Below are 21,246 nucleotides of genomic sequence, written 5' to 3'. Positions count from 1 at the left end.
GCTGGCTTTTCCTCCTGAGAGCCCAGGCTACAGGGCATCCATATGGATGCTCCTGAATGTCCCATATACAAGGACTCCAGATGTGTCATGGTGTGGCTTGCATTCCAGGCGCTGGACTGATGGTGACACACTTGGCTCACCCCCAGCCTGCAGCACCAGGTCTCTTCCTGGCTGCGACTACCCTAGAAGACCAGTTTGTCCAGAGCTGGCGCAATCTAGGCACCACAGGATGAGGGCTCAGCAGGGTGGGGTGGCCAGCCACCTGTGACACAGGTGGACAGAAACTAGGCCACTTTAATCACAGTCATGAATATGTTACGGTGGCATATACAAGCGCTACCTGAGAACAGCGCTCCAGTGCGCAGGGTGCTGAACAAGCCCAGCAAGACCTAGACCCTGCCCCACTCATCTCAGCTCCACAGTTTGCTGAGGCCTGCAGAGACTCCAGTTTAAGGTGGCACTGCTCCCAGTTGCTCTGGTTGACATATCATTTGCTCCTGCTGCTGCTGGGCTGGGATCTTTGAGCTCAGATGTACCCCACTAATATGGCTGAGGAGGAGCCACTTTCCCTCCTGATTTCTCACCCATTGTAGAGTAGAAGGCTGCTGCATGTGGACACCCCTGCTCCCTTGCCCTGTTGTATTTTAAAGGTGGCCCCAGCAGCACACCTCTTTTCCTTTCCTTCACACCATGTCTCCTCATGGCAGACCCTGAGAGACATGGCAAGGTCTGTGCTGGACCCATGCAGGTACTCAAGGGTGTGGGAAGGTTTTTCAGCCCAGGTCCCCTGAGGTGTGCTGATTCACCTCCTTGGAGTTCGGAGTGCCTTGTCTCATGGGAGAGGGCAGGAGGTGAGAAATGCTGCCAGTGCTGCACATGAGATTTTCAGCAGCCAGGAGAAGCAATAAAGAGCCATGACTAAATTGGCGGCAAGCAGCAGCATGACAGCGGCTTCCACGCTGCACACAATGCAGCCGCCTTCCCTCCTGATGCTGGGCCACGCTCCAGCCTGTGCTGCTCCAGCCTGCCCTACCTGGCCAGGGGTCCAGATAGGTCACAGGAAAAAGAGAAGGGGGTGGGAAGTGCCCCCAGTTACAGGGTGTTCCTGCTCTTGCTGGTGCAGAGCTGAGGCTCTGCTTTCTGGCTCCTCCAACACCCCATGCATGTGGACAGAGCACCTCAGTGCCCACTCGGCCCTGGCTCTGGCAACCTACAGGAGAAAGGCTCCCATTTGTGTGGGACCACACAAATCCCAGCACCCTCACCCTGCTCCTCTGCACCCCAGCATGCAGCTGGGGGGAAGCGGAGTGGGAAGGCAGCAGTCACACGAGACCAAGCACATGGCTGAACTCTCCTCTCTCCCCGGAAGTGGCCGTGCCCAGGCTTCCTACTGGGACTCATCCTGGCCCATGACTTTCCCTAAAATGAGCCCTGTCCTATTTGGCACAGTCCAAAACTACACCAGGGAGTATGTTGGCAACTAAACAGTGTAGCTGATTACAGGACCGTGCTCAGGCCCGTGCCTTGTCAGGTGAATTACTCAGAGAGGGGTAGCCTGAGTGACCGCTGGCTTGATGGTGGGGGAACCTCTGGCAGCACCTACCTCTTGCTCAGGCATCTGGGAGAATAAGCAGGGCTACATGGTCTCTAGTTGGGGCAGGAGAGCAGAAGGGGTTAGGAGCATCTCTTTCATCCATGTACCTGTGACCAGGGTGGGGTGCATCCTTCCTGACCATTCTTTGCTCAGAGTTTGCAGGTGAACAGCTCCCCAGCCTGATGCATTGCTTTCTTCCAGGAGGGTGTCCTTTTCTCTGGTCTGGGATGGGTAAGGAAGCCAGATCAAGACTGAGGATGTTGGGTGTGTTAATGTAGGGTCTCTGGGATGGACTGTGCATGCTGATTTGTTATTGTAGGGTCCCTGGCAGTCACTGTGCTGAGCTATGCACACTCTCTCTGCCCTCTCCCTGTACACTGCTGTGCTGCTTTTGAGTTCCTCCCTGAAGGAATGGCAAGCTGTGCAGGTCAAAGGACAGTGACAAACCACAGGTGAAGGCTGTTCCTCAATGCCATGGGCCAAGCCCAACTGAATACACCAGGCCTCACTGCCTGCCCTGCTCTCCCACAGCTGGCAGCATGGGTCACAGGGCTGCTCCCTAGCTCACCAAGGCCTGCCCTGTGCAGGCCTCTGATGTGGTCCTGCTCTGCCCACTGATGCAGCCAGACCAGCTTATTGGCGTCTCTGCTCCTGGCTTATGTCTGGCAGAACCGCAAGCAATTCAGGGATGCTGCATTGTGGCTAGGGAGTATTACTAATAGCCTGGCAAGGGGAAGGGAATGGAGCAAAGCTGGTACAGCCTTCTGGGATGAGTATGGAGCTGCTGAGAGCCCCACTGCCCAGGGCCAGGTCAGGAGGGCAAAGAGCAGCTCTTACCAGGTGGGCAGCCTTGGAGGAGGAAGGGAACATGGCACGTACTGGGAGATAAGCAAGACAAGTTGGATCAGGACCAGGGTCGGAGATGCTGGAGGCTGCAACATTAAAGATTTCCCCTATCTGGTTGGCATGAAGCCATGTTTCTGGCCTGGGCATCTGGTGACCAGTGAAGCTCTCTGCAGCACTTGTTCACTGGAAGGATTTAGACCTGCTCACATGGCTGTGCGCCATGTCACCATAGGTCACAGATGGTGCAGACCTGGCCAGGGCTGCCTATCCCTCTTTTTTCAGTGTTTTTTCAATGTTTTCAGTGTTTTCAGATACACAGCCCCTAGGGCTCCCAGCAGGCACTCCCTCAGCTGGGCTCAAGCATCGGCTGCTCCGTTCTCAGCTGTCACATCGTGCCTCCTGGCAGAGGCACTGGGGCGTGTCTGGGGACAGGCAAAGCAGGGAGCCGAAATCACTAACCACCTGCAAAACATGGGGGTAGGATGCAGATGTTGCCTCTGCAGATGTCCAGTGTACTCGCACCCAAGTGTGAGAAGCATCAACAGGAGAGAACAGCAGTCAGTGAGCAAACGCTGCCCTGCCCTGTGCTAGGCTGACTTTGCTCATAGAAAATTAGCGACAAAACAAGTGTTTGCAGCCCTCCCAATGTGGATGGTCCCCCATTGGCCTTGCAGCTGGAGCGCTAGGGAGGGAATAGAGAGGCAGCAACATGCCTGCACAGCAGGGACTGCACCAACCCCTGCTCGCTGCTGAACGTGGGCTGCTGCAGCTTACAGCCATGGCGCAGGGTGCCTCTCTCTGCATTTAGTGAAGGAGGCATTACAGGGCTTGCTGGGAAATGTAGTCCCGCTGCATCACCTGTACTGTGTGCTGTTGGGCATAGCCAGGCTGCACCTGAACCACTGAGGCTAGGACCTTCTCTCGCCTACTCTGGGCTCCTTGCACCGTGCAGGCCTTCTAACAGGTTGCAATGGACCCTACTGTGCCCTCCTCTCCCATTTCCGACCCAGCTCTTCCCAGCAATGTGGGGCAAGAGAGGGAGATGTTTGTCTGTCCCTCTCATAAGCAGGGGGCTGGGGAACATGCAGGACAGGGGCAGGTCCAGAGATCTTCCGAGAGGTGTCTTCCTCTGACAACCTCAGCTCTTTTCCCACATTGCTGCACACACAATGGCACCAGTCATTGATTTTTTTGTGTGTTTGCTGAGGAGGAGCCTTAGGTATGACTGGGCTCCTTGCACACAGATGCAGAGGAGGGGACAGTTCCAGATCTGGGTCCTGGACACTGAGCAGGGCAAATCTTTGGCTCAGGATGGGTTGTCACTGATCCGTCCCAAGGACCCAGTGCAGCAGGTGCCCCCCCTGCACACACCTTGCTGCCCTGCCGCACAACCTTGCCACACCACAGCAGTGATGCGCGCTGCTCCTCCAGCCCCCACGTCCCTGCACTGATCTCCCCGTGCCATTTAAAGGCTCTCACCTCTGCTGCCCCACAACAGCCTCACAGCTGGGTGATGCGTCAGCCCCACCACACACGCACGCAGAAGGAAGGTGTTGTTTGTTAAGCATCGAGCCTTCTCCTCATAAGAGGGGGATGGTGTGAAGTCCAGACAGAGAAGGGCAAAGAGGACACAGCCCCCCTTCTCTCCCCCTGCGGCTCCTCAGGAGCGAAGCACAGCCAGGGAGACCCGCTTCCTCCTTTCCCTCTCCAGTGCTTGAGGAGCTCAGTTTGTGGTTTGCTGCAGGTTCAGCCTTGCTTTGCACCCAGCTGCTAAGACTGTACCTGCCTGCACCATGGGAGGGCTTTGTGGCAGTGGGGACCTTTAGCCATGTCTCAGCTCAACACTGCTGTGTCAGGCAGGAACAGAATAACACAGGGGCAAAAATAGCACAGTAGAGTTACTGGGGCTGATGAGAGAAGGGACTGTAAATCCTGCAGCAGCAATTTCCACAGTCAGGGTTGTCTCCAGGGCTTTAATTTATCCGTTACAGCTTAATTGGATGTAAACCCAGTCACTTGTAAGCAGCAGAAGCCCTAAACAGGCAGTGCCTGTGAGGTCCTCTCTGCAAGATGCCTCTGCAAGAGGACTCCATACCTCTGCCGAGCTGCCTCGACCCTCGCAGGGCTGCTGCTCACGTGCACTCAAGGGAAAGGGAGAGGGTGCGTGCAAAGACCACGGTACCAAGCATACTGGGGCAGCCTTGTCCTGCCTGGGTGGATGGATGGGAGTGTTCATCCGTAGACTATGGCAATGTTTGCTCGCATCCTTGCCTCTGTGTTGCCTTGGCCCCGAATGAGCTGACTTTGCTGCTCCTTACGGCAAAGTGGAGGTGGAGGTCACCAGGCTCTAGATACAGCAGGATGCTCAGGCCTCTCAAATGCCAGGGCTGAGCCAGGGCAGGAAGGGAAGGAGTTGGCTGCCTTCAGAATGGATGCAGCTGGTTCTTGTGCTGGGAGGGCAGAACTTGCAGCCCAGCGCACCTCTCCTGTCCCCTCGTGCAGAGACTTCTCTTCTCTTCTCTCCATGCCCTTCCTGTGCAGCCATGGCACAAGACGTGTAAAGCTGCTCCTGTCATTCTGTACAGCTGTTGTGAGCAGGACAGACGTGTGAATCCCAGGAAATACAGGAATATGGCTTGTTGCACAGCCTGGTTAGGCAGCAGCAGCCTCCCCCTCTCCCTTGCACATGCCATCAATCACCTTGGCATATGCCATCAATCACCCTGGCAGGCAGAAGCACGAGGCTGGAGCTGCAGGAGGAAAGGGACAGTGCAGACCTTGTGAGGTAGGGGCTGGCAGAGCTCCGCCCCAGCCTCCATCTCCCCACACCCAGGAAACTTGCCCTGCACAGGCAGACTCCCTTCTACTGACATAATAATAACAAAATACAATAATAAGGGGAACACCATGCATTCCTGGTGGGGCAGAGGACTGCTCTCACTATAAGGGAATCAGAGGCTCAGTTCTCCTGCTCTAACCCACAAGGTCGTACTCCCTTCCTGGGGTGAGGAGAGCCCTGGCCCCTGGTACGTGGCGCCTACACTGTGTTTTGTGGCACCTGGGAGCTGAGCTCTGATCAAAAATGCCATGTTAAGAGACACACTATGCGGCAGAGAGGCATTGCCATCTCAGCTGGGCAGGATTAACCCTCACCCCCTGCAGTCACCCTGCTGGAGCTTGGAGTAAGGCCCCTGATCTGTGGTCACCTGGGAACATGGGTATGGGGCTGCCCGTAAATGCCTGGAGGCTGCACGCCAGCTCAGAAAGCAGCTAGAGCCAGGCAGGGCATGGGGAGACAGCTGTGCTGTGGTCAGGGAAGCAGCTGGAGCAAAACAGCTGTGGGGAGGCTGCCGCAGCAGGGCAGCGCGCACGAGTTGCTGCAGTGCTTGGGAAGGCAGCTGGGGCAGGGCTGTACCAGCACAGGCAGGTGAATGCCAAGGAGAGCAGCAGAGCAATGTGTGGGACGGAGCAAGAGCAGATCCAGCCACAGGGAGTCCCTGGGCAGGAAGGACGGGACAGATCAGCTGCGGAGCAGGGAAAAGGCCTGGGGTGGGAACAAGAAGCAGAAGGAAACCAGGGAGAGAACAGAAGAAAGGAAGAGATGAGAAGCAGGAGAAGTAGACCCCACACAGACACCAATGTGTGTTGGCATAACCAGAGGCACCCTCAGCACCAGCTGCAATTTCCCAGCTCCTGTCTCCTTTCAGTGCCGCTTTTCTCCTATCTAGGATTCAGGCCCGGTGCCCATTGGACCTGAATTCCCCAAAAGAGCCACCAGCCCCCTGGATGCCAAACGGAGGGGAGGAGGGGAGGCTGGAGTAGCTCAGTGATGGGCACAAGAAGAGCTGGGTTGTAGGTAACGTGCCATCACCAAAAGGCTGCATCTCCCTTCTCCTCTGGGTACAGGCTGCTGGGGGTTAGGCTGGGGTAAGGGAGGGCAGAGCCCTCAGGGACACCATCCACACAGGGGTGGGTGTACAGGGAGACACACTGCCGCACGCACAGGGTCAGTCCTGGCGATGAGCGGGGTGGGGGGAAGGAGGGCACCAGAGCCTCTGTCAACAGGGCCCAGCCGGGCAGGGGCTCTGCATCGGAGCACCTCACGGGCTCCATCCACGCGGGCCGGGACCCGGCGCACGGCGAGACAACAGCTCCGCACCCACGAGCCCTACCCGGGGCAGGGGCCGGTGCGCGTGGAGACGGGACGCCCACGGCCCGCCCGTCGGGGCAGGGGGCACCGCGGTGCCGGCGGTTTTGGGGGGGGAGGGAATCGGCCGTGGGGCGGGCAGCGGCGGTGCCCAAGGAGTTAAGGGCTGTCCCCGCCCCGGCTCCGCCCCGGCGGTGCCTGCGCTCGGGGCGGCGGAGGCGCAGCGCCGGGCCGCGGCGGGGGTCGGCGCGCCGCCGCCCGGGCATGAGCGCCGTGCGCCCCGCCGCGCCGCCGGCCCCGCGCCGCCGCCGCTGCCGCTAGACGGGGCGAAGCGAAGCGAACCGAGCCGGGTCGGGCCGAACCGAGCACCCGCGTCGCGGGGGGCCGCGCGGGCCGGGCCGGGCCGCGGGGCGATGTGAATGGCGTTGGGGCTGCTCGGTGGGGCCGATATGGAGTGGGAGAAGCTGGCGCGGCGGCCCGGGCTGGCGCTGCGCGGGGAGCGGCCCGACGAGGGCGAGGGGGAGGCGGCGGGGCCCTGGCCGGGCTGCGGGCGGCTGCGGCCCTCCTCGTACCGGGCGCTGCGCAGCGCCGTCTCCACCCTGGCGCGCATCGACGACTTCTACTGCGAGAAGATCGGCGCCGGCTTCTTCTCCGAGGTCTTCAAGGTGGGCGCGGAGGGTGCGGGGGTCTTCTCTGCCCCGGGGGGTGGGGGGGGACCCTCCTGCCACCCTGCCCCTGTCTAGGGCATGGGTGGCCGGTGTTGGGGTGGCAACCCGCTCGCCGTAGCGGGCGCCGGGAGGGTGGCTGCTCCGCCACCGAGGGGTGAGGGTGTGGGCAGCCCTTGGGCCCCTCGTGAGCCCCCTCCTCTCCGCTTCCTCCATGGCATGGAGGTCCCCCTTCTTGGAGGGACCCAAAAGGCATGTCTCTCCCCTATGCCACCCTTGGGTGGGAGGCGAGCTCCCTTAGGTGGGGAGGCAGGCCCACACCAGCCCGGCTGCGCTCCCGGCTGGCAGGGGGCTGAGCTCCTGTGCATGGGGGCGAGGTGCTGCCTGGACAGGGGGCCGGGGTTGAAGCTACTCGGCCAGGACTTAGGGGACCGGGTCGCCCTGGGATGCTGGGGAGGTCTGTCCCCGCTGATGTTGTTGTTCCTCCATCCCTCTGTGCAGGGGGAGGGGAGCGCCGGGTCTGTTTACAGCCAGGGAAGGCAGCGCGCTGGGAAGCGCTGCAGCCGGGCTCGCAGCGGGGCTGCCTGGGGGGCCAGGGCGTCCCGGGGGCAGCAGGCAGGCCTGGCCCGTGGACCTCTGTCTCGAGCCGGTAGCTTGGCTCCTGGCAGGCCCGGCATTGGGCTGGGCTGTGCCTGTGGTAAGATATGCAGGCAGGGTTTGCTGCGAGTCCAAGGTGATTTCCAGTGTTGCCAGTCCTGGGGCTGGGCCTGCTCCAGCCTGTGCTGAGCAGAGATGAGCGGGGTGCCCTGTTGGAGCCTGCTGAAGGTGACCAGGCCGGGGAGAGCAGTTTGATAGTGTCGCGCAGCGCGGGGTCTGGGCCCTGTCGGGCTGCCCACAAACGGCCCCCGGCTGTGGCTGCCTTTGTCCCCTGCAGGAGCTCTCTGTGGCTCAGAGCGGGTGTGCGAGCGGCTGGAGCGGGGACATTCGTGGCCTGCACCCACGTTCGGGGTGCATGGGTGCTGGCGTGGAGCTTGGGCTCCCCAGCGCGAGGCGACAGGGTTGCAGAGGTGCGGGGTGATGGTACCTTGCCAGCCCGTGTGTTGCTGGTGGGGTGTGAGGGGAGGTGTGCGGCAGACGCGGGGCTGCGCTGCGCTGTGCTCGGCTGCCACGGCTGCCTCTCCCTTTCAAAGGGGAGCTGTGTGCACGTGTTGTTTTTGTCCTTAGAGTCGCTCAAGGTGCCACGAGCCTTCAGGCAAGTATTACCTCTAAGCCATGCTTCCTGTGGCTTCACCCCCCTCAAAGAGCATCTTTGGGCTGGCCAGGGTGCCCCTGCGGTCTCCGAGATCCTGGCAGCGCTGTGCTGCCCCCCCGAACAGGGCCAGGCTCCCGGCTCGGCTCCCGCGTGCAGTGTGCTGGCCAGACAGCTGTGCCCCGGTACGGCTGCCCTGGCAAGCTCAGCCTGGGGTCCCTTCCAGCCTAGCCTGGGGAGCTGGGAAATCCTGAAACCCAGCTCCTTTCAGCTGCAGGACTCCTGTGAGGTGCTGTGGCAGATGTGCGGAGGGGTCCCTTTTCCTTGTGATCCCTCCTCTTCCTGCGGCCTATGGCCTCTGCGCTGGCCGGATTCCCGCTATTGATCTCTGGCTTGGAGCGTGTGGCTGGAGCGGCAGCATCTTGGAGCAGAGGGAGGCATTTAATAATGTCAGGCGCGGATATAGCTCTTTAATAATGGATTCTGCCGTGTCTGTGCCAGGTCACGGTCTCTCCTGGCCTTGCTGTGTCTGCTTCTCCAGGCCCTGCAGGAGTCCACAAAACGATCTTTCTCCCCCTTAGGTGGTTGTTATCCTTGCAGGGCCGCATGCTCGTAGGATTTAGGGGAGCTGTGGAGGTTGGGGTGGGAGCTGCTTCGGGCAGCAGGAGCCGAAGTGTGTGTGTGCAGGGAAGGAGGCAAGGGCAGGAGGGGGCCAGATGGGGCTTCGTGCTCGTGTGGCGTGCAAGGGGTTGAGTCCAAGATCTCAGCAGGATTGTGAGGCAGGCCTGAGGTCTGCCCCGGGGTTCGGCTGTGTGACACAGGCCCTGAGGAGAATATAAGTTATAGCGAGGAAGGTACAGCTTTGCAGGGCAGGAGAAGACCCCTTTGCCTCCCATCTCCCTTGCTTACGTAGAGTTACCAGGGCTGTGGGCGCTTGCAGCTCCCTCCTCCATGCAGCCACTGGGTCCTGCCCCATTCCAGCCTTGCAGTACTCCCCAGTCCCACGAAAAGCCTGGGCACCACGCCAGTCCTGTCCTCCACGCATGGCTCCCCAGCCAGGCCTGGGCTGCCTCTCTGCACTGCTGGCGTCCGTGAGCTCTTTGCGAGTGGCTGTGGGAGACTAGGAAGGGACCTGGGCATGTGTGGCCCTTTGGAGGTAGCTCACCCCTGCTTCAGACAGGGTCCGGTGTGGAGCTGAGCCTGAGCCTGGGCCAGGCAGGCTAATGGGGTACTGCCACGGGGGTCTGACTGCGTTCCCCGATCGAGCACCAGAAGGGCCCGTTAGCTCACCGTGTCTGAGCCCTGGATACCCCAGACTCGCCCGTGGGTTGAGCCTTAGCTTGGTTGAGCTAAGTGCAGCTCCTGGGCTGTCCGGAGTGGACCGGAGCTGCCGGTGAGGGAGGCTGCCCTCTTCCCAGGGAGCTGGCCCCTGACTGCTGCCCTGTTCTGTCACAGAGCTGGTTTTTCTTGCCTTTCTCTGCACCATTTAAGAGGTGCCAGGCCCACTGGTTTTCTCAGGTGCACAGACAGGGCAGTGAGCCACCTCTCTGTCTCTTTGACAGACTGAGCAGATTGAGCCTGGTGGGTTTCTGCCAGACATTTTCTCTAGCCCTTAAACCATCGTTGCATCTCTTTCCCAAATTCCTCTCCAACTTTTCCGTGTCCAGTCTAAAGCAGGCCCTGAGGCTACAGGTCCTCTCCTGGCTTTGTTCTCGTGGGGCTGTATGCAGAGGTCTTTGCTCCATCCAGCTCTGTTTGCCCGTTATGCCTCGGCCCCCCCCACCCTCCAGAGAGGCAGCTTCCCTGTGCTCGGCTGAGTGAGCGCCCCGTGTGCACCGTGCCGTGGGGCGTTTGGCTGCAATTAAAACCTTCCTGCGTGGACAGACCTTGAGTGATAACTGCCGCCCTGATGTCGCCTGCCCTGCCTCTGTTCGCTTCTCCACCAACCTTTGAGATTTCCTATGTACTCCCAAATCGCCGGTGCAACTAATGACACGACTCCCGCGCTCTTATCTGGTGCCCTTCATCAATGGACCTTGCCTTGTTTCACGAAGGAGGGTGGAGTGGCATGACACAGGCGGCGCAGCTGGGGAAACTAAGGCAGGCAGGGCGGAAGTGAATTTGCCGCAGTCAGCCGGCCGCAGCCGCAGAGCTGGGAGCAGCCCCAGCCTCCCTGTCGCCGGTCAGGAGCCCTGAGCGCTAGGAAACGCTTTGTGCTGACTAGCCGGGGCCTTGCACCCGCTGGAAGTTCTCCGGATCCGTCACGGGGCGCTTAGCCCTCGCGGCGCGCGCGCTGCCCCAGCGCTCCCGAGGGTGCCAGGGGGCGGAAGCTGCTGCGCCAAAACGTTCCTCGGGGTGGGCGTTTTGTGCCCTGCCCGGTTGCTAGCAGCCCTCACGCGGCGCAGCCTTGGCTGCCGGCTCCTTTCGCTTCCCGAGAGGAAGTATTTCTTGAATGATCCTGCCTTTTCTGCCTAATGAGCAGGTTTTCCAGTCCCACCCGGTAAAAGACCTGTTGCGCTGCTGGCATCCCCGGGAGTTCGAACCCGGCCATCCCTAGCAGCGATGGCATTTGCACCCTGCGCCTCCATAAGCGCCCGCTGGGGTTGCAACCGCGTCCTTCCCGCCTCGCTCTACGGGGCGGCTCGGGCTTCCCGGGGCGAGGCGTGAAGGCGAACGTTGGGCGCGTGGCCTGTCTGCGGAGCGGCCTCTGGGCGCAGGGGGCAGCGGGCTGCTGGGACCCCCAAGCCCCCCCCCAACCCGAGCGGGTCCCGGGGGCTGGCTGTGGCGCGGGGCCCCGGCGGCCAGGTGAGGGCTTCGCCCCGGGGAGCCCCGAGTCTAGAGGGGCACGCGGGCTGCGCCGAGGGAGCGGGCCGTCTGCTCGCTCTCATTAGCGTGCTCTTTAAATAAGACTCTAATTTCCGCTGCTGAAAGAGCGCAGATCCCTCGTGCCCAAGCTGAGGCTGCAGCCAGCCCCGTCCCTTCTTCCCCCAGCTCGGCGCGCGGGCGGCGGATGGGACGGGGAGCGCACCGGTCGCCGTACCCCGGCGTCGTCGCTCCCGGGCACCCGGCGGAGGGGCGGCGCGGGCGAGACGAGGGCAGGAGCGACGGCTCGGCCGACCCTTGCGTGGGGGCCGGCGGCCTGCCCGGCGCGCGGTGCTGCCCGGCTGAGCTCAGCTCCGGGGAATGCGCTGGGATTCCTGGGCGCCCTGCCAGAGCGTGGAGAGGAGACGGGGGGGGGGGACGCATATCGCCCTGGGGAATCGCTGCTGCCCCTGCTCGGGCTTGGCTGGGGTCGGGGGGGAGAAGGAAACCCCCTTCTGGCAGGCCCGGAGGTAGGCTGGGGTCAGCCCGCTCCCTGCTCTGCTGTGTCCTGGGGGTTGCTTCTGCTTCCCGAAGGGTGTCCGGGGTGCGGGAGGGGGCTAGTACCTGGCCGCGGCCGTGTAAACAGAGGCCAGACACGTGTGGGAGGCCGTGCGCGCGTAGGGAGAGCGTAACCCCTTCCCCGCTGGCCTAGCGGGAGGCGTCGGCACAGGTCGCGGGGAGCGCAGGATGCGGTCTTGCAAGCAAGCACCGGGTGCTGGGCACCCTAGGCAAGGCCTGGCCCCTTGGGTGCATGGGGTGGGACTGTCCTGGGAGCCCCTGCAGCCTTCCCTGCCCCAGCAAGCGGGCACCGCGCTGCAGCCGGGGTGCCTGGCTCGTCCTGGAGCCGGGTGCCAGGCCAGGACTGGGTGCCAGCGGCGGGGGGCAGCGGGGCCCCCAGCTGCCTCGTGCACCTGCAGCCTGAGCTGCGGAGCTGAGCCTGGCCAGGGCAGGGTGTCAGTCCGTCCCCCCGGCCGCAGGATCCTCTTGCGGCTGCTCTTGGCAGGATGCGGCAGCGGTTGGTCTGCAGGGCAAGGAGGGCTGGCGTCCGGCTTTGTTCACAGCACCCCTCGCCCTCTCCCTCCAGCTCCCGGTGATGCTCTGGGGGGCTCCCCACATCCGCCTGGGTGTTAGGGGTGGCGTCGCTGGGGGTCCCCCAGATTGCCCCATGGCTCTGCCTTGCGGACGGATGTGCTGGAGAGACCTACAGCCCTGCCGCTGGAGAGACGGGGTCCCCGGAAGAAACCCTGGGAGGCTTTCGCCAGACCTCCCTTCCCCCCGGCTGTGCTCCCATGTCATTCCCTTCCTCCAGGATTAAAGGCATTAGACGCTCTGCGGCTGCACTCGGCATCTGACCCAGCCAATTGCAAATGGAAGGAGGCTTATTAGCAAGGAATTAGGCCACGGGCACAACGCGGGCACGTGGGGCCGAGGAGGCATCCGCCGGGGGCTGCTCCCTGACGCAGGGACGCTGCTCCTGGCCGGGACGCGGCCGGTCCCAGGGCGGACCGCTGCTGCGTGCCAAGCGCGGCGCGCGCCGCGAGGCATTCCCGTCGTGGGCGCCCGGCTCGCGGGCCCACGGCGCCGAGTCTGCCGCCGAGCCGGGCGCTGGCGCCTGGCAGCTCCCGGTGCCAGCCAAACCGACCGATCCGGTCCTGCCAGCCCCACTCGGCGTGGGAAGGCAGCGAGCGTCGCTGTCAGGCGAGCCAGGTCAGCGGCGTTGCGCCTTTGCCAGGGAGCACCCGGCGCCGGGGGGGGAGGGGGGGCGGCAGCAGCTGGGTGCTCCCGGGCAGGTCCTGGGGCTCGGCGGGGAGCTGGAGCCTGGCGCAGCCTCTCCAGCTGCCCCTCTCCATCAGCCGGGCCTGGCGTCATGCTTGATGCTTTGCCCAGCGCTCCGACCAGGCGAGCCCCCTCCTTAAAGCGTGCACGGTGCCTGGGACCAGGCTGGGAGCCTCGTTTTTGGGACGCTGCATCCGGCAGCCCTGCACGCCAGGTGGGGTGGAGGGACGGCCGCTGCAGCGGTGCGGACGGGGCAGCAGCTCGGGCACACGGCTCCTGCCCCTCGTGCTGCCTGCGCGTGTGCAGGGAGCCCCGGGGACGCGGGGACAGCAGGAGCCGGCTGGCGCAGAGCGGGTGGGTGCCCTGCCGGGGAGGTGCCCCGCTGCCCCAGCGTGCCCTCCGCGGTACCAGCTTACCGGCTGATCGGGCTCCGATACCGCGCCAGCAGGGGACAGGGAGCTGGTGACACGGGGCAGGACACACTCGAAACCATCCCCCTGAGCTCCCGACTGCTCTTTGGGGTGCTGGCGGATGGGGGGACCTGTCCTCCCCTTGCCCCACATGTGGTGGGGGCAAGCGGTGGCATTGGGTGTTGGTGGGAACCCATCCTTGCCTGTCCCGGACCCATCCTCCTCCCTGCCCCGCTGCGTGGCCCGTGCCCTGGAGGCGGGGGACCCGGCAGGCCAGCTGGGGCTGGCCTGGGAGGTGACGCAGGTGTAACCTGAGCGCGGTGCCCGCAGGCAGGCGGCTGCTGAATTATTCAGGGCCTCGCAGCAGACTCCATGAGCTGGTAGTGGCAGAGCAGGGTCAGGCTGGGCCGTTGCCGTTCACGTTGACCCTGCCTAGGGCTGGTTGGCCTTGGCGCACCAAAATGCAATGAGGGATCTTTATAAAAACCTAATTTCCCCCCAAGCCATTTGGTTAGGGGGAGCTGCTCTCCATCCCCCGGGTTTTGGGTGCTGCATGAGTCCCCATCTCAGCTTGTGCCCCAGGGCAAATGTTCCCAAGGCGATGCCTGCCCGAGCCGCCGAGGGCCCACAGCAACAACCTCCTGCCCCGCGTGATGGGGGCAGGGGGTAGGGGACAGTCATGTCCCGTGCTGGGCATGCATGTCGCTGGCATGCCCCCCCTCTGCAGCGTGCATGTGGGGAGCCCCGGCCTCCTCCAGCCGAGGCGCAGCCCCTCCAGGGTGGCCTGCAGCAATCCCGTGCGGAGCTGAGGGCAGGGCAGGGGCGCAGGGAACCCTGTGCTGAAAACAGACTCATTTGGGGCCAGCCCTGCCGGCCGTGGGGTCTGAGCCGCGGCGGTGGGGGGATGAAAGGGGCCGGGGCTCTGCTCCCCGATCCTGCCTCCGGCTGGCTGCTCAGACCCGGCGGCCTCTAGCCAGCCCCCTGTGTTTTGGCCAGGCAGGCGATCCTGGGGTAGGGGTATGTGGGACGGGCCAGGGGCTGGCACCGGCGCAGCAGCTTCAAACAGCATCGACTAAAAAGGACAAGAGCAGGGAGCTGACGGCAGCGCCGAGGAATGCCTGCGTCTCCGTGCGCGGTTCGGTGTGCGCTGGGGGGCCACTGGGACCGGCCAGGGTGATCCCCGGCCGGCAGCTGCTCCAAGGGGGCTGCTGTCCGTTTCCGAGCACCCGCTCCGGAGGAGACCCTCAGTGCCGGCTCAGCCCCTCAGCACGGTGCTGGGGATCGCGCCCCTTGCTCCGCGTGTGCCGGGGGCTCCAGGAGGACGGGGTGGGTGTCCGTGCTTGGCCGCGTTCCCAGCTGCTGTTCCTGGCGGGGAGCCAGCCCCCCAGCTCACATGGCAGCGTCGGGCTGGGGCAAGCTAAATATATAGCCTGGCCCAAGCGCTGTGCCCCGCGGGGCTGGGGCTGGGGTCGCCTGCTGGGGCGACGTCAGCCGTCACCGATGCGGCCCCTCTGTCCTGTGCTGACGGGATCTGGCTGGGCTTGTGATGCTGGCCCAGAAAAGCCAGCTAGTTCCCCCCTTCCCAGTGTGCCCCAAACCCGCACCCAGCCTGTCCTCGCAGCGGGGTCGGCATCACAACTTGCAGGAGCTGCCACTGCCTCTCTGGCAGTGCTGGGCAGCGTAGCCTAGTGGGGACAAGCCAGGTGGCCCTGGGAGGGTGGCGTTGTGTGTTATCGGCACTGAGGTCTTTGGGGGTGCTGCTGTGCATCGAGATGCTCCCATTCCTGGGGGGGGCCCATGCTCTGGGCAAGTGAGGTGCTCGGCTCCAGCCCCGTGGCTGGAGATGGGTCTGGGGCCTTTGGAGTGGGCACTGGGTGCTCATGCCCCGGCCATGGGGCTGGCTGGCAGAGGGGTGGCGTGCGGGGGCTGCAGAGGTCCGTGGGCCTCAGCTTCCCCGTGCACCTCCCTCCCAGGTGCGGCACCGCCAGTCAGGACAGATCATGGTGCTGAAGATGAACAAGCTGACAAGCAACCGAGGCAACATGCTGCGAGAGGTGCAGCTAATGAACCGTCTCTCGCACCCCAACATCCTCAGGTAGGACCTATTCCCGGGCTTCCGTCATCCATGCCCCCAAGGCCTTGCTGCTGCCCCTTTTCTGGGGCAGGTGGGCTGAGGATGCCCCTTTCCTGAGACATGTCCTCAGCACTTGTCTAGGGGAGTCGGAGCTGCCGCTGGGGCTGGGCTATCCCATGGGGATGGTTGATGCAGTGCCCACCCTCAGGGCCCTCTCTGTCTCCCAGGTTCATGGGGGTCTGTGTGCACCAGGGACAGCTGCACGCGCTGACGGAGGTGAGAGCAGGACGGTGGCCGTGAGTCTGGGGCTTTCCCGCGGGCAGGGCCAGGCTGGCCTGCGAAGGGGCTGGGGATAGCAGTGGGGGCATTTTCTTCGCCTGTGGCACATGTGCAAGGCAAGGTCTGCTGGGGGGCTGTGCCATGGGTAGCTGCAGGATGCTCTGTGCAGGGGGAGGAAGGCAGGTGATGAGAGATATGGGGATCCGGCTTTATTGGGAGGGATGCAGCAGCATGATGGCCTGGCTCTTCTCATCAGTACATCAACGGTGGGAACCTGGAGCAGCTGCTGGACAGCCCTGTGCCCCTCTCCTGGTCCATGCGTGTCAAACTGGCCCTCGACATTGCCCGTGGCCTGCGCTACCTACACTCCAAGGGCATCTTCCACCGCGACCTGACCTCCAAGGTATGGAGCATCCAGCCACCCTCGTTTCCCTGCTCCCATCTCGCAGGGCCGGCCTGCAGGAGCTCTGCCCCAGGCAGGTGCCCGCACACCAGGGAGCAAGGGGCCTGGGCAGCGCTGCTGGCAGGCACTGCCCAGGCTGTCACAGCTGGCTGCCCTGCCGGGGGGAGCAGTGTCTGGAGAGGCTGGGGTGGCTGTGAGACAGTGTGACGGGGCTCCTTCTCTGCCCCCAGAACTGCCTGGTGCGCTGCGAGGCTAACGGCTACACAGCCGTGGTGGGCGACTTCGGCTTGGCAGAGAAGATTCCCACCTACAGGTGTGTGGGGAGCATCCTCCTGTCCCATCCCTGTCCTTGGAGCAAGAGTCCTCCGACCTGCTTGAAGCAGGAGTGGGGTCTCCCAAGAGAGGGATGGACATTTGGGATGCAACTAGAAAGGGAGGGATGGGGGGAGGTACGGATAATCCCCAGAGGCAGGGACACACCGAGTGGATGGACATGTGTGGGGGCTGGCTAGGAGGGGAAGGAGAAAGGAATGGAATGGGTGGTCCCACTGGTAGGGAGACATGGGTTTGTGGGGTGCATGGGGTGTATGGAGGAGAAGGGTGGTCCCACTGGTAGGGAGACATGGGTTTGTGGGGTGGATGGGGTGCATGGAAGAGAAGGGTTAGCCCAGGAAGAGAGAGGGAGATGGGGATTTGGGCTGTCCCAGATGGAGGACGGGACATGGGACAGAGGCTGGGGGCTTTGGGTGGCCCATAACGTCACTGCTGTGTCCTGCAGCGAGGGCAGCGAGAAGGAGCCACTGGCTGTCGTGGGATCCCCGTACTGGATGGCACCTGAGGTGCTGCGAGGGGAGATCTACAATGAGAAGGTGATGCCCTGGGGCTGCCATGCGTGGTGCTTTATCGAGGCTTGTGCTGCGGCGGGCGGTTTCCTGGGCAGGTTCCTGGTGGACCTGGAGGTGCCCATAGGCTGGGAAAGCTGGACATGTGAAGGGCGCAAGATGCGCAGAGGCAATTGGTGTCTCTGCTCTCTGCAGCCGCCAGCTTGGGGGTGCTGGATAACAGGGACCGCCCATGCTGATCCCTGGGGCGGAGGGGAGCTGTGGGTTTAGCAGGAGGGTGGCACCATCCTCTCAGGGCTGCAAGACCTGCCCCATGACTCTCTGCTCTCTGCAGGCCGATGTGTTCGCTTACGGCATCATCCTGTGCGAGACCATCGCTCGTGTCCCCGCTGACCCCGACTACCTGCCCCGCACTGAGGTGACTCCTTGGGATGGGGTGGGAAGGCAGTGTGCGGTGGCACTGGGGCTGATTCACTGAACAAGGGGGACCAGCACCCTGTGCTGAGCAGAGACCTGTTGCCCTGCCTCTCGGGGCAAGGGTGCCAAGTCCATGACGTCTGCTGGCAGCAAGTACCTGGGGAGAGGTGCTGTCTGCTAATAGCCTGCGGGATGCACACTCAGAGCCCAAAGTTGTCTGAGGTGGGTTCGGGGGATACTTGCATTCAGGCAGAGAGCGAGGAGGGATCTATGTCCTGCCATCCTCCCGCTTGGGATGACCCCAGGCTCCCCTCTTGTTCTGGGGTGCGGGGACCTCGTGCCAGGGTGCTGCCGAGTCCCTGCTGCCCGTGGTGGCAGCCCATGCAGCGTGGGGCAGGCCAGGCTGTGCCAGGTCCCCCAGGGCAGTGCGGTGCCCCCGTTGGACCTGGCCTCACCGTTCCTCCTTTCCCCGGCACAGGACTTCGGCCTGGACGTCACCACTTTCCGCAACATGGTGGGAATCGACTGCCCGGCGGCCTTCCTCCAGCTCGCTTTCCACTGCTGCAGTGTGAGCCTCCGCCGGGGGCCAGCCCAGGGCCGCGCGAGGCTGGCGCGGGGTCCCTGCTGCCCCTTTCCTGCTGCTGGCACCCCTGCACCCTGCCTGGGACGGGCCGATGGGCAGCCCTGCCAGCGCCGCGCCGGGGCCGTGGAGAGAGGCCGGGAGCTGCCTTTGCTGAGCGCAGCCAGCCTCGAGCCTCCCCCGGGGCGGAGGGGTGCGGGGAGACGCTGGGGAGCTGGTGGTGGGGGGGGCGGTCAGAGACCTGACTGGGGACCCATCCTGCCCGCAGATGGAGCCGACATCCCGCCCCTCGTTCCTGGAGATCACACAGTGCCTGGAGGGCGTCCTGCAGCACCAGCTGGCGGCCGAGGGCGCTGGGGCCACCCTCTTCATCGGCGGGGAGAGCTTGCCCGCTCCGGGGACGGCGGCCGCGCTGAACGGTACGTGGGTCGGCTGCTGCCGCAGTGCGCGGCCCTGGCTATGGGAGCCCTGCGGGGATGCCCCGGGGAGAGGCCGGGGTTGGCCGCGAGGGGCAGGGACTGCCGGATGTCACGTCCTCCCCCTGGCATCCCAGGTGGCTGGCTGTGCCACGGGGAAGGAGATGAGGGGTGCGCAGGATGGACCCCTATTTCTAACCGAATGGGGAGAGCCCAGACCGTGGGGGCCGGTGGAGAAGGGTGTTGCTGCCCGGGAGCAAGGCGGCTGTGCAGGGCAGAGGGTGCCCCGAATCTCAGCCGTGTGCTGGGAGCTGCTAGCAAGGAGCCAACCCCGCTGAAGCCCCGGGGCATCGGTGACCCGCTGCTGTGCCTCCGCCCAGGGGTAGCCGGGAGGGCGTCAGGCCGCGCCGAGCAGTCACCCCTGCGCGAGCTGGGGACGCAGCACCTGCAGCCGGACCAGCGCCTGTCCCGCAGCCAGTCCGACATGTTCCCCCCCAAATCGCCCGCCCTGCTGCGGCCGCCCGAGCCCTACGGCGGGGCCAGGACCAAGGAGACACCGCCACGCGTCAACCCCTTCTCCCAGCGCGAGGACCTGAAGGGCGGGAAGATCAAGCTCTTCGACACGCCGAGCAAGTCCGTCATCTCGCTCACCTTCGACTTGCCGCCTCCCGCCTCGCTGCAGCTCAGCACCCCCGTGACGCCCGAGCCCGCTGTGGAGGTGCAGTGTGACTTCTCGGCCCCCGCCGCCGCCCCGCGCAAGTGCCACTCGCTACCCACCTCCCCGGAGCTGCCGCGCCGCGGCGGCTTGGCGCTGGGCATGGGGCCCCCGCGCGCCGCCGAGCCCCGGCCTGGCAGCCCCTTCCCAGCTCCGGGCCGGGCCGGGGCACCGGAGGCGGTGGAGCCGACCTCCCCGCCGGGGCCGGCCGCGGAGGAGCAGATGGACTGCGGCCCCGACAGCCCCGAGCTCCCTCCGCTCCCCAACAGCAACTTCATCAGCACGGCGGCCTCGGGCGCCCGGCCCTGGCCGCCGGGGCCGCGGCCCCCCAACGGCCTCCTCTTCAACAACAACCACGTGGTGGTCAGCAAGCCCCTCGCTTGGGGCGCCGGGCTGGAGCGCGGCTTCTCCGAGCTCAGCATGCCCTGCGCGGCGGCCCTGGAGCGGACGGAGCGCGCGGCCATGCTGCCCGGGCACAGCCCCGGCGCCGCGCTGGAGCAGGACGAGGTGCTGGCCTGCCCCGGCTGCTGCCTGGGGCCCTTCAGCTTCAGCTTCGCCTCCGTCTGCCACCGGCCCGCGCCCAGCCCGCCGCGCTACCAGAACCTCAACTGCGAGGCCAAGAGCCTCCTCTACCACCAGAAACCCCAGGCGCCGGCCCTGGCGGAGCCCAGCCTCAAGCTGCCGGAAGCACAATCCTAGTGCTGGGGACACGCGGGGGCCGGGGATGCATCCGGGCACCCCACGGACCCCCCCCCCGACCTCAGCGTGGGGCCGCTCCAGAAGCCCTGGGCGTCCTCGTGGTCCGTCGCGGCGAGCTCGCCCGGACCCCGGCTCCTGCTGGTGGCCGTGATGCCCGGGTGCCGCGATGGCGATGCGGCCGGGCTCTGCCGAGGTGCTTGAGCTCGTGTCCCGGTGGGGTTCGTCCTTTGGGGCGCGCCGGTGGTGGCTGGGGAGGGCAGAAGGCTCCCCCCTGCCCTGCCTGTGCCCGGCCCCGGGGGTCCCCGCTGGGGGTCCCGGGGCTGCACCGGGGCATTGCTGGGCTGAAGTGCAATAACACCGACGTTTCGGGCACGCGCCAGCGCCGCCCTGGGCGGCAGGGCTGGTCCCCCGCAGCGCCACTGTCCCCGCTCAAAGCCCGGATGCGGGAGCCCCCCATCCCCAAGGGCTCGCCCCCTCCACGGGCTCTTGCAGAGGGGCGTGCAGTGACCCCTGTCCAGCACGGCGCCTCCGGCGCTGCTCCCCCCGGAGCACCAGGAGACCCCCTGGTCTGCCCGCCCAGCCGGGGGGCTGAGCCGGGCCGGGCTGGGGCTGGGGGGCAGAGCGGTCGGTGTGTGTATGTGTGTGTGTTGGGGGGGCCCCGCCGGGCTGGGGGGTGTCCCCGCTGCCTCTCCGCAAGCGTGGAGAGCGTGCCTGGTCTCAGATATCTAACGGGAGGAGGGGAAAGGCGTCATGGCATGCGGTGGGGCACGGGAGAGGGGTGATGCCCAGTGGGGCAGTGCATGGGGAGGATTTCCAGGGCTGGGGTGTCTCGGTGGCCACGCGACGTGGCGGGGTGGGCGCTGAGCCGATAGGACAGCCCGCACCGACCCGCTTGCTGCGGCTGCGGCGGCGAGAGTGGTGGCAGGGAGGCCAGGGTGCCGTCCTGCCCCGACACCGTGCCTGGCAGGGGGCGCAGCCGTGCTCCCGTGCCACCTCTGAGCTGGGGCACCCCCAGGGCCGGCCAGCGCCTCCCGGACAGGTGCGGAGCAGCCGGGGGGAGAAGGAGCCTGTCTGCGGCACGGCCAAGCCGCCCAGGCCCTAGCAAGGGTGGGAGCCGGCTTCCCTGCCTCCCACACAATGCACTGGTGAATGCAAAACTCTTGTGTTTTTTTATTATTATTAATAATAATAATAATTGCTAGTAATATATACCCAGCTTATTTAAAGTGTTCAATAAAACTGAATGTCCTAGCGCCTTGGGCTGCTGCTTCT

At 64.6% G+C, this 21,246-nt stretch overlaps 1 protein-coding gene across 1 annotated transcript; it reads left to right on the top strand.

The window, feature by feature from the left end:
• The first annotated feature begins 6,912 nt into the window (after positions 1–6,912).
• On the top strand, positions 6,913–21,241 carry LOC138064205 (dual specificity testis-specific protein kinase 1-like). Its single transcript, XM_068925831.1, has 10 exons — positions 6,913–7,252; positions 15,523–15,644; positions 15,851–15,899; positions 16,159–16,305; positions 16,536–16,618; positions 17,084–17,174; positions 17,482–17,565; positions 18,043–18,132; positions 18,413–18,563; positions 18,941–21,241. The coding sequence occupies exons 1-10, from the start codon at positions 7,007–7,009 to the stop codon at positions 19,972–19,974; spliced, it is 2,097 nt and encodes a 698-aa protein (XP_068781932.1). The 5' UTR covers positions 6,913–7,006; the 3' UTR covers positions 19,975–21,241.
• The last annotated feature ends 5 nt before the right edge of the window (positions 21,242–21,246 follow it).

The sequence above is a fragment of the Struthio camelus genome, chromosome W, assembly GCF_040807025.1.
Source record: "Struthio camelus isolate bStrCam1 chromosome W, bStrCam1.hap1, whole genome shotgun sequence".
Taxonomy (NCBI): domain Eukaryota; kingdom Metazoa; phylum Chordata; class Aves; order Struthioniformes; family Struthionidae; genus Struthio; species Struthio camelus.
Note: the sequence above shows the minus strand (reverse complement) of the source record. Positions and strands in the feature narration are given on the sequence as shown.

Bases quoted from the DNA above. Each gene is read 5' to 3' on its own strand.
- LOC138064205 (XM_068925831.1), top strand. From the start codon at position 7,007: ATGGCGTTGGGGCTGCTCGGTGGGGCCGATATGGAGTGGGAGAAGCTG. The intron at 7,253-15,522 runs GTGGGCGCGGAG...CCTCCCTCCCAG, and splicing joins TCTTCTCCGAGGTCTTCAAG to GTGCGGCACCGCCAGTCAGG. The intron at 18,564-18,940 runs GTACGTGGGTCG...GCCTCCGCCCAG, and splicing joins GACGGCGGCCGCGCTGAACG to GGGTAGCCGGGAGGGCGTCA.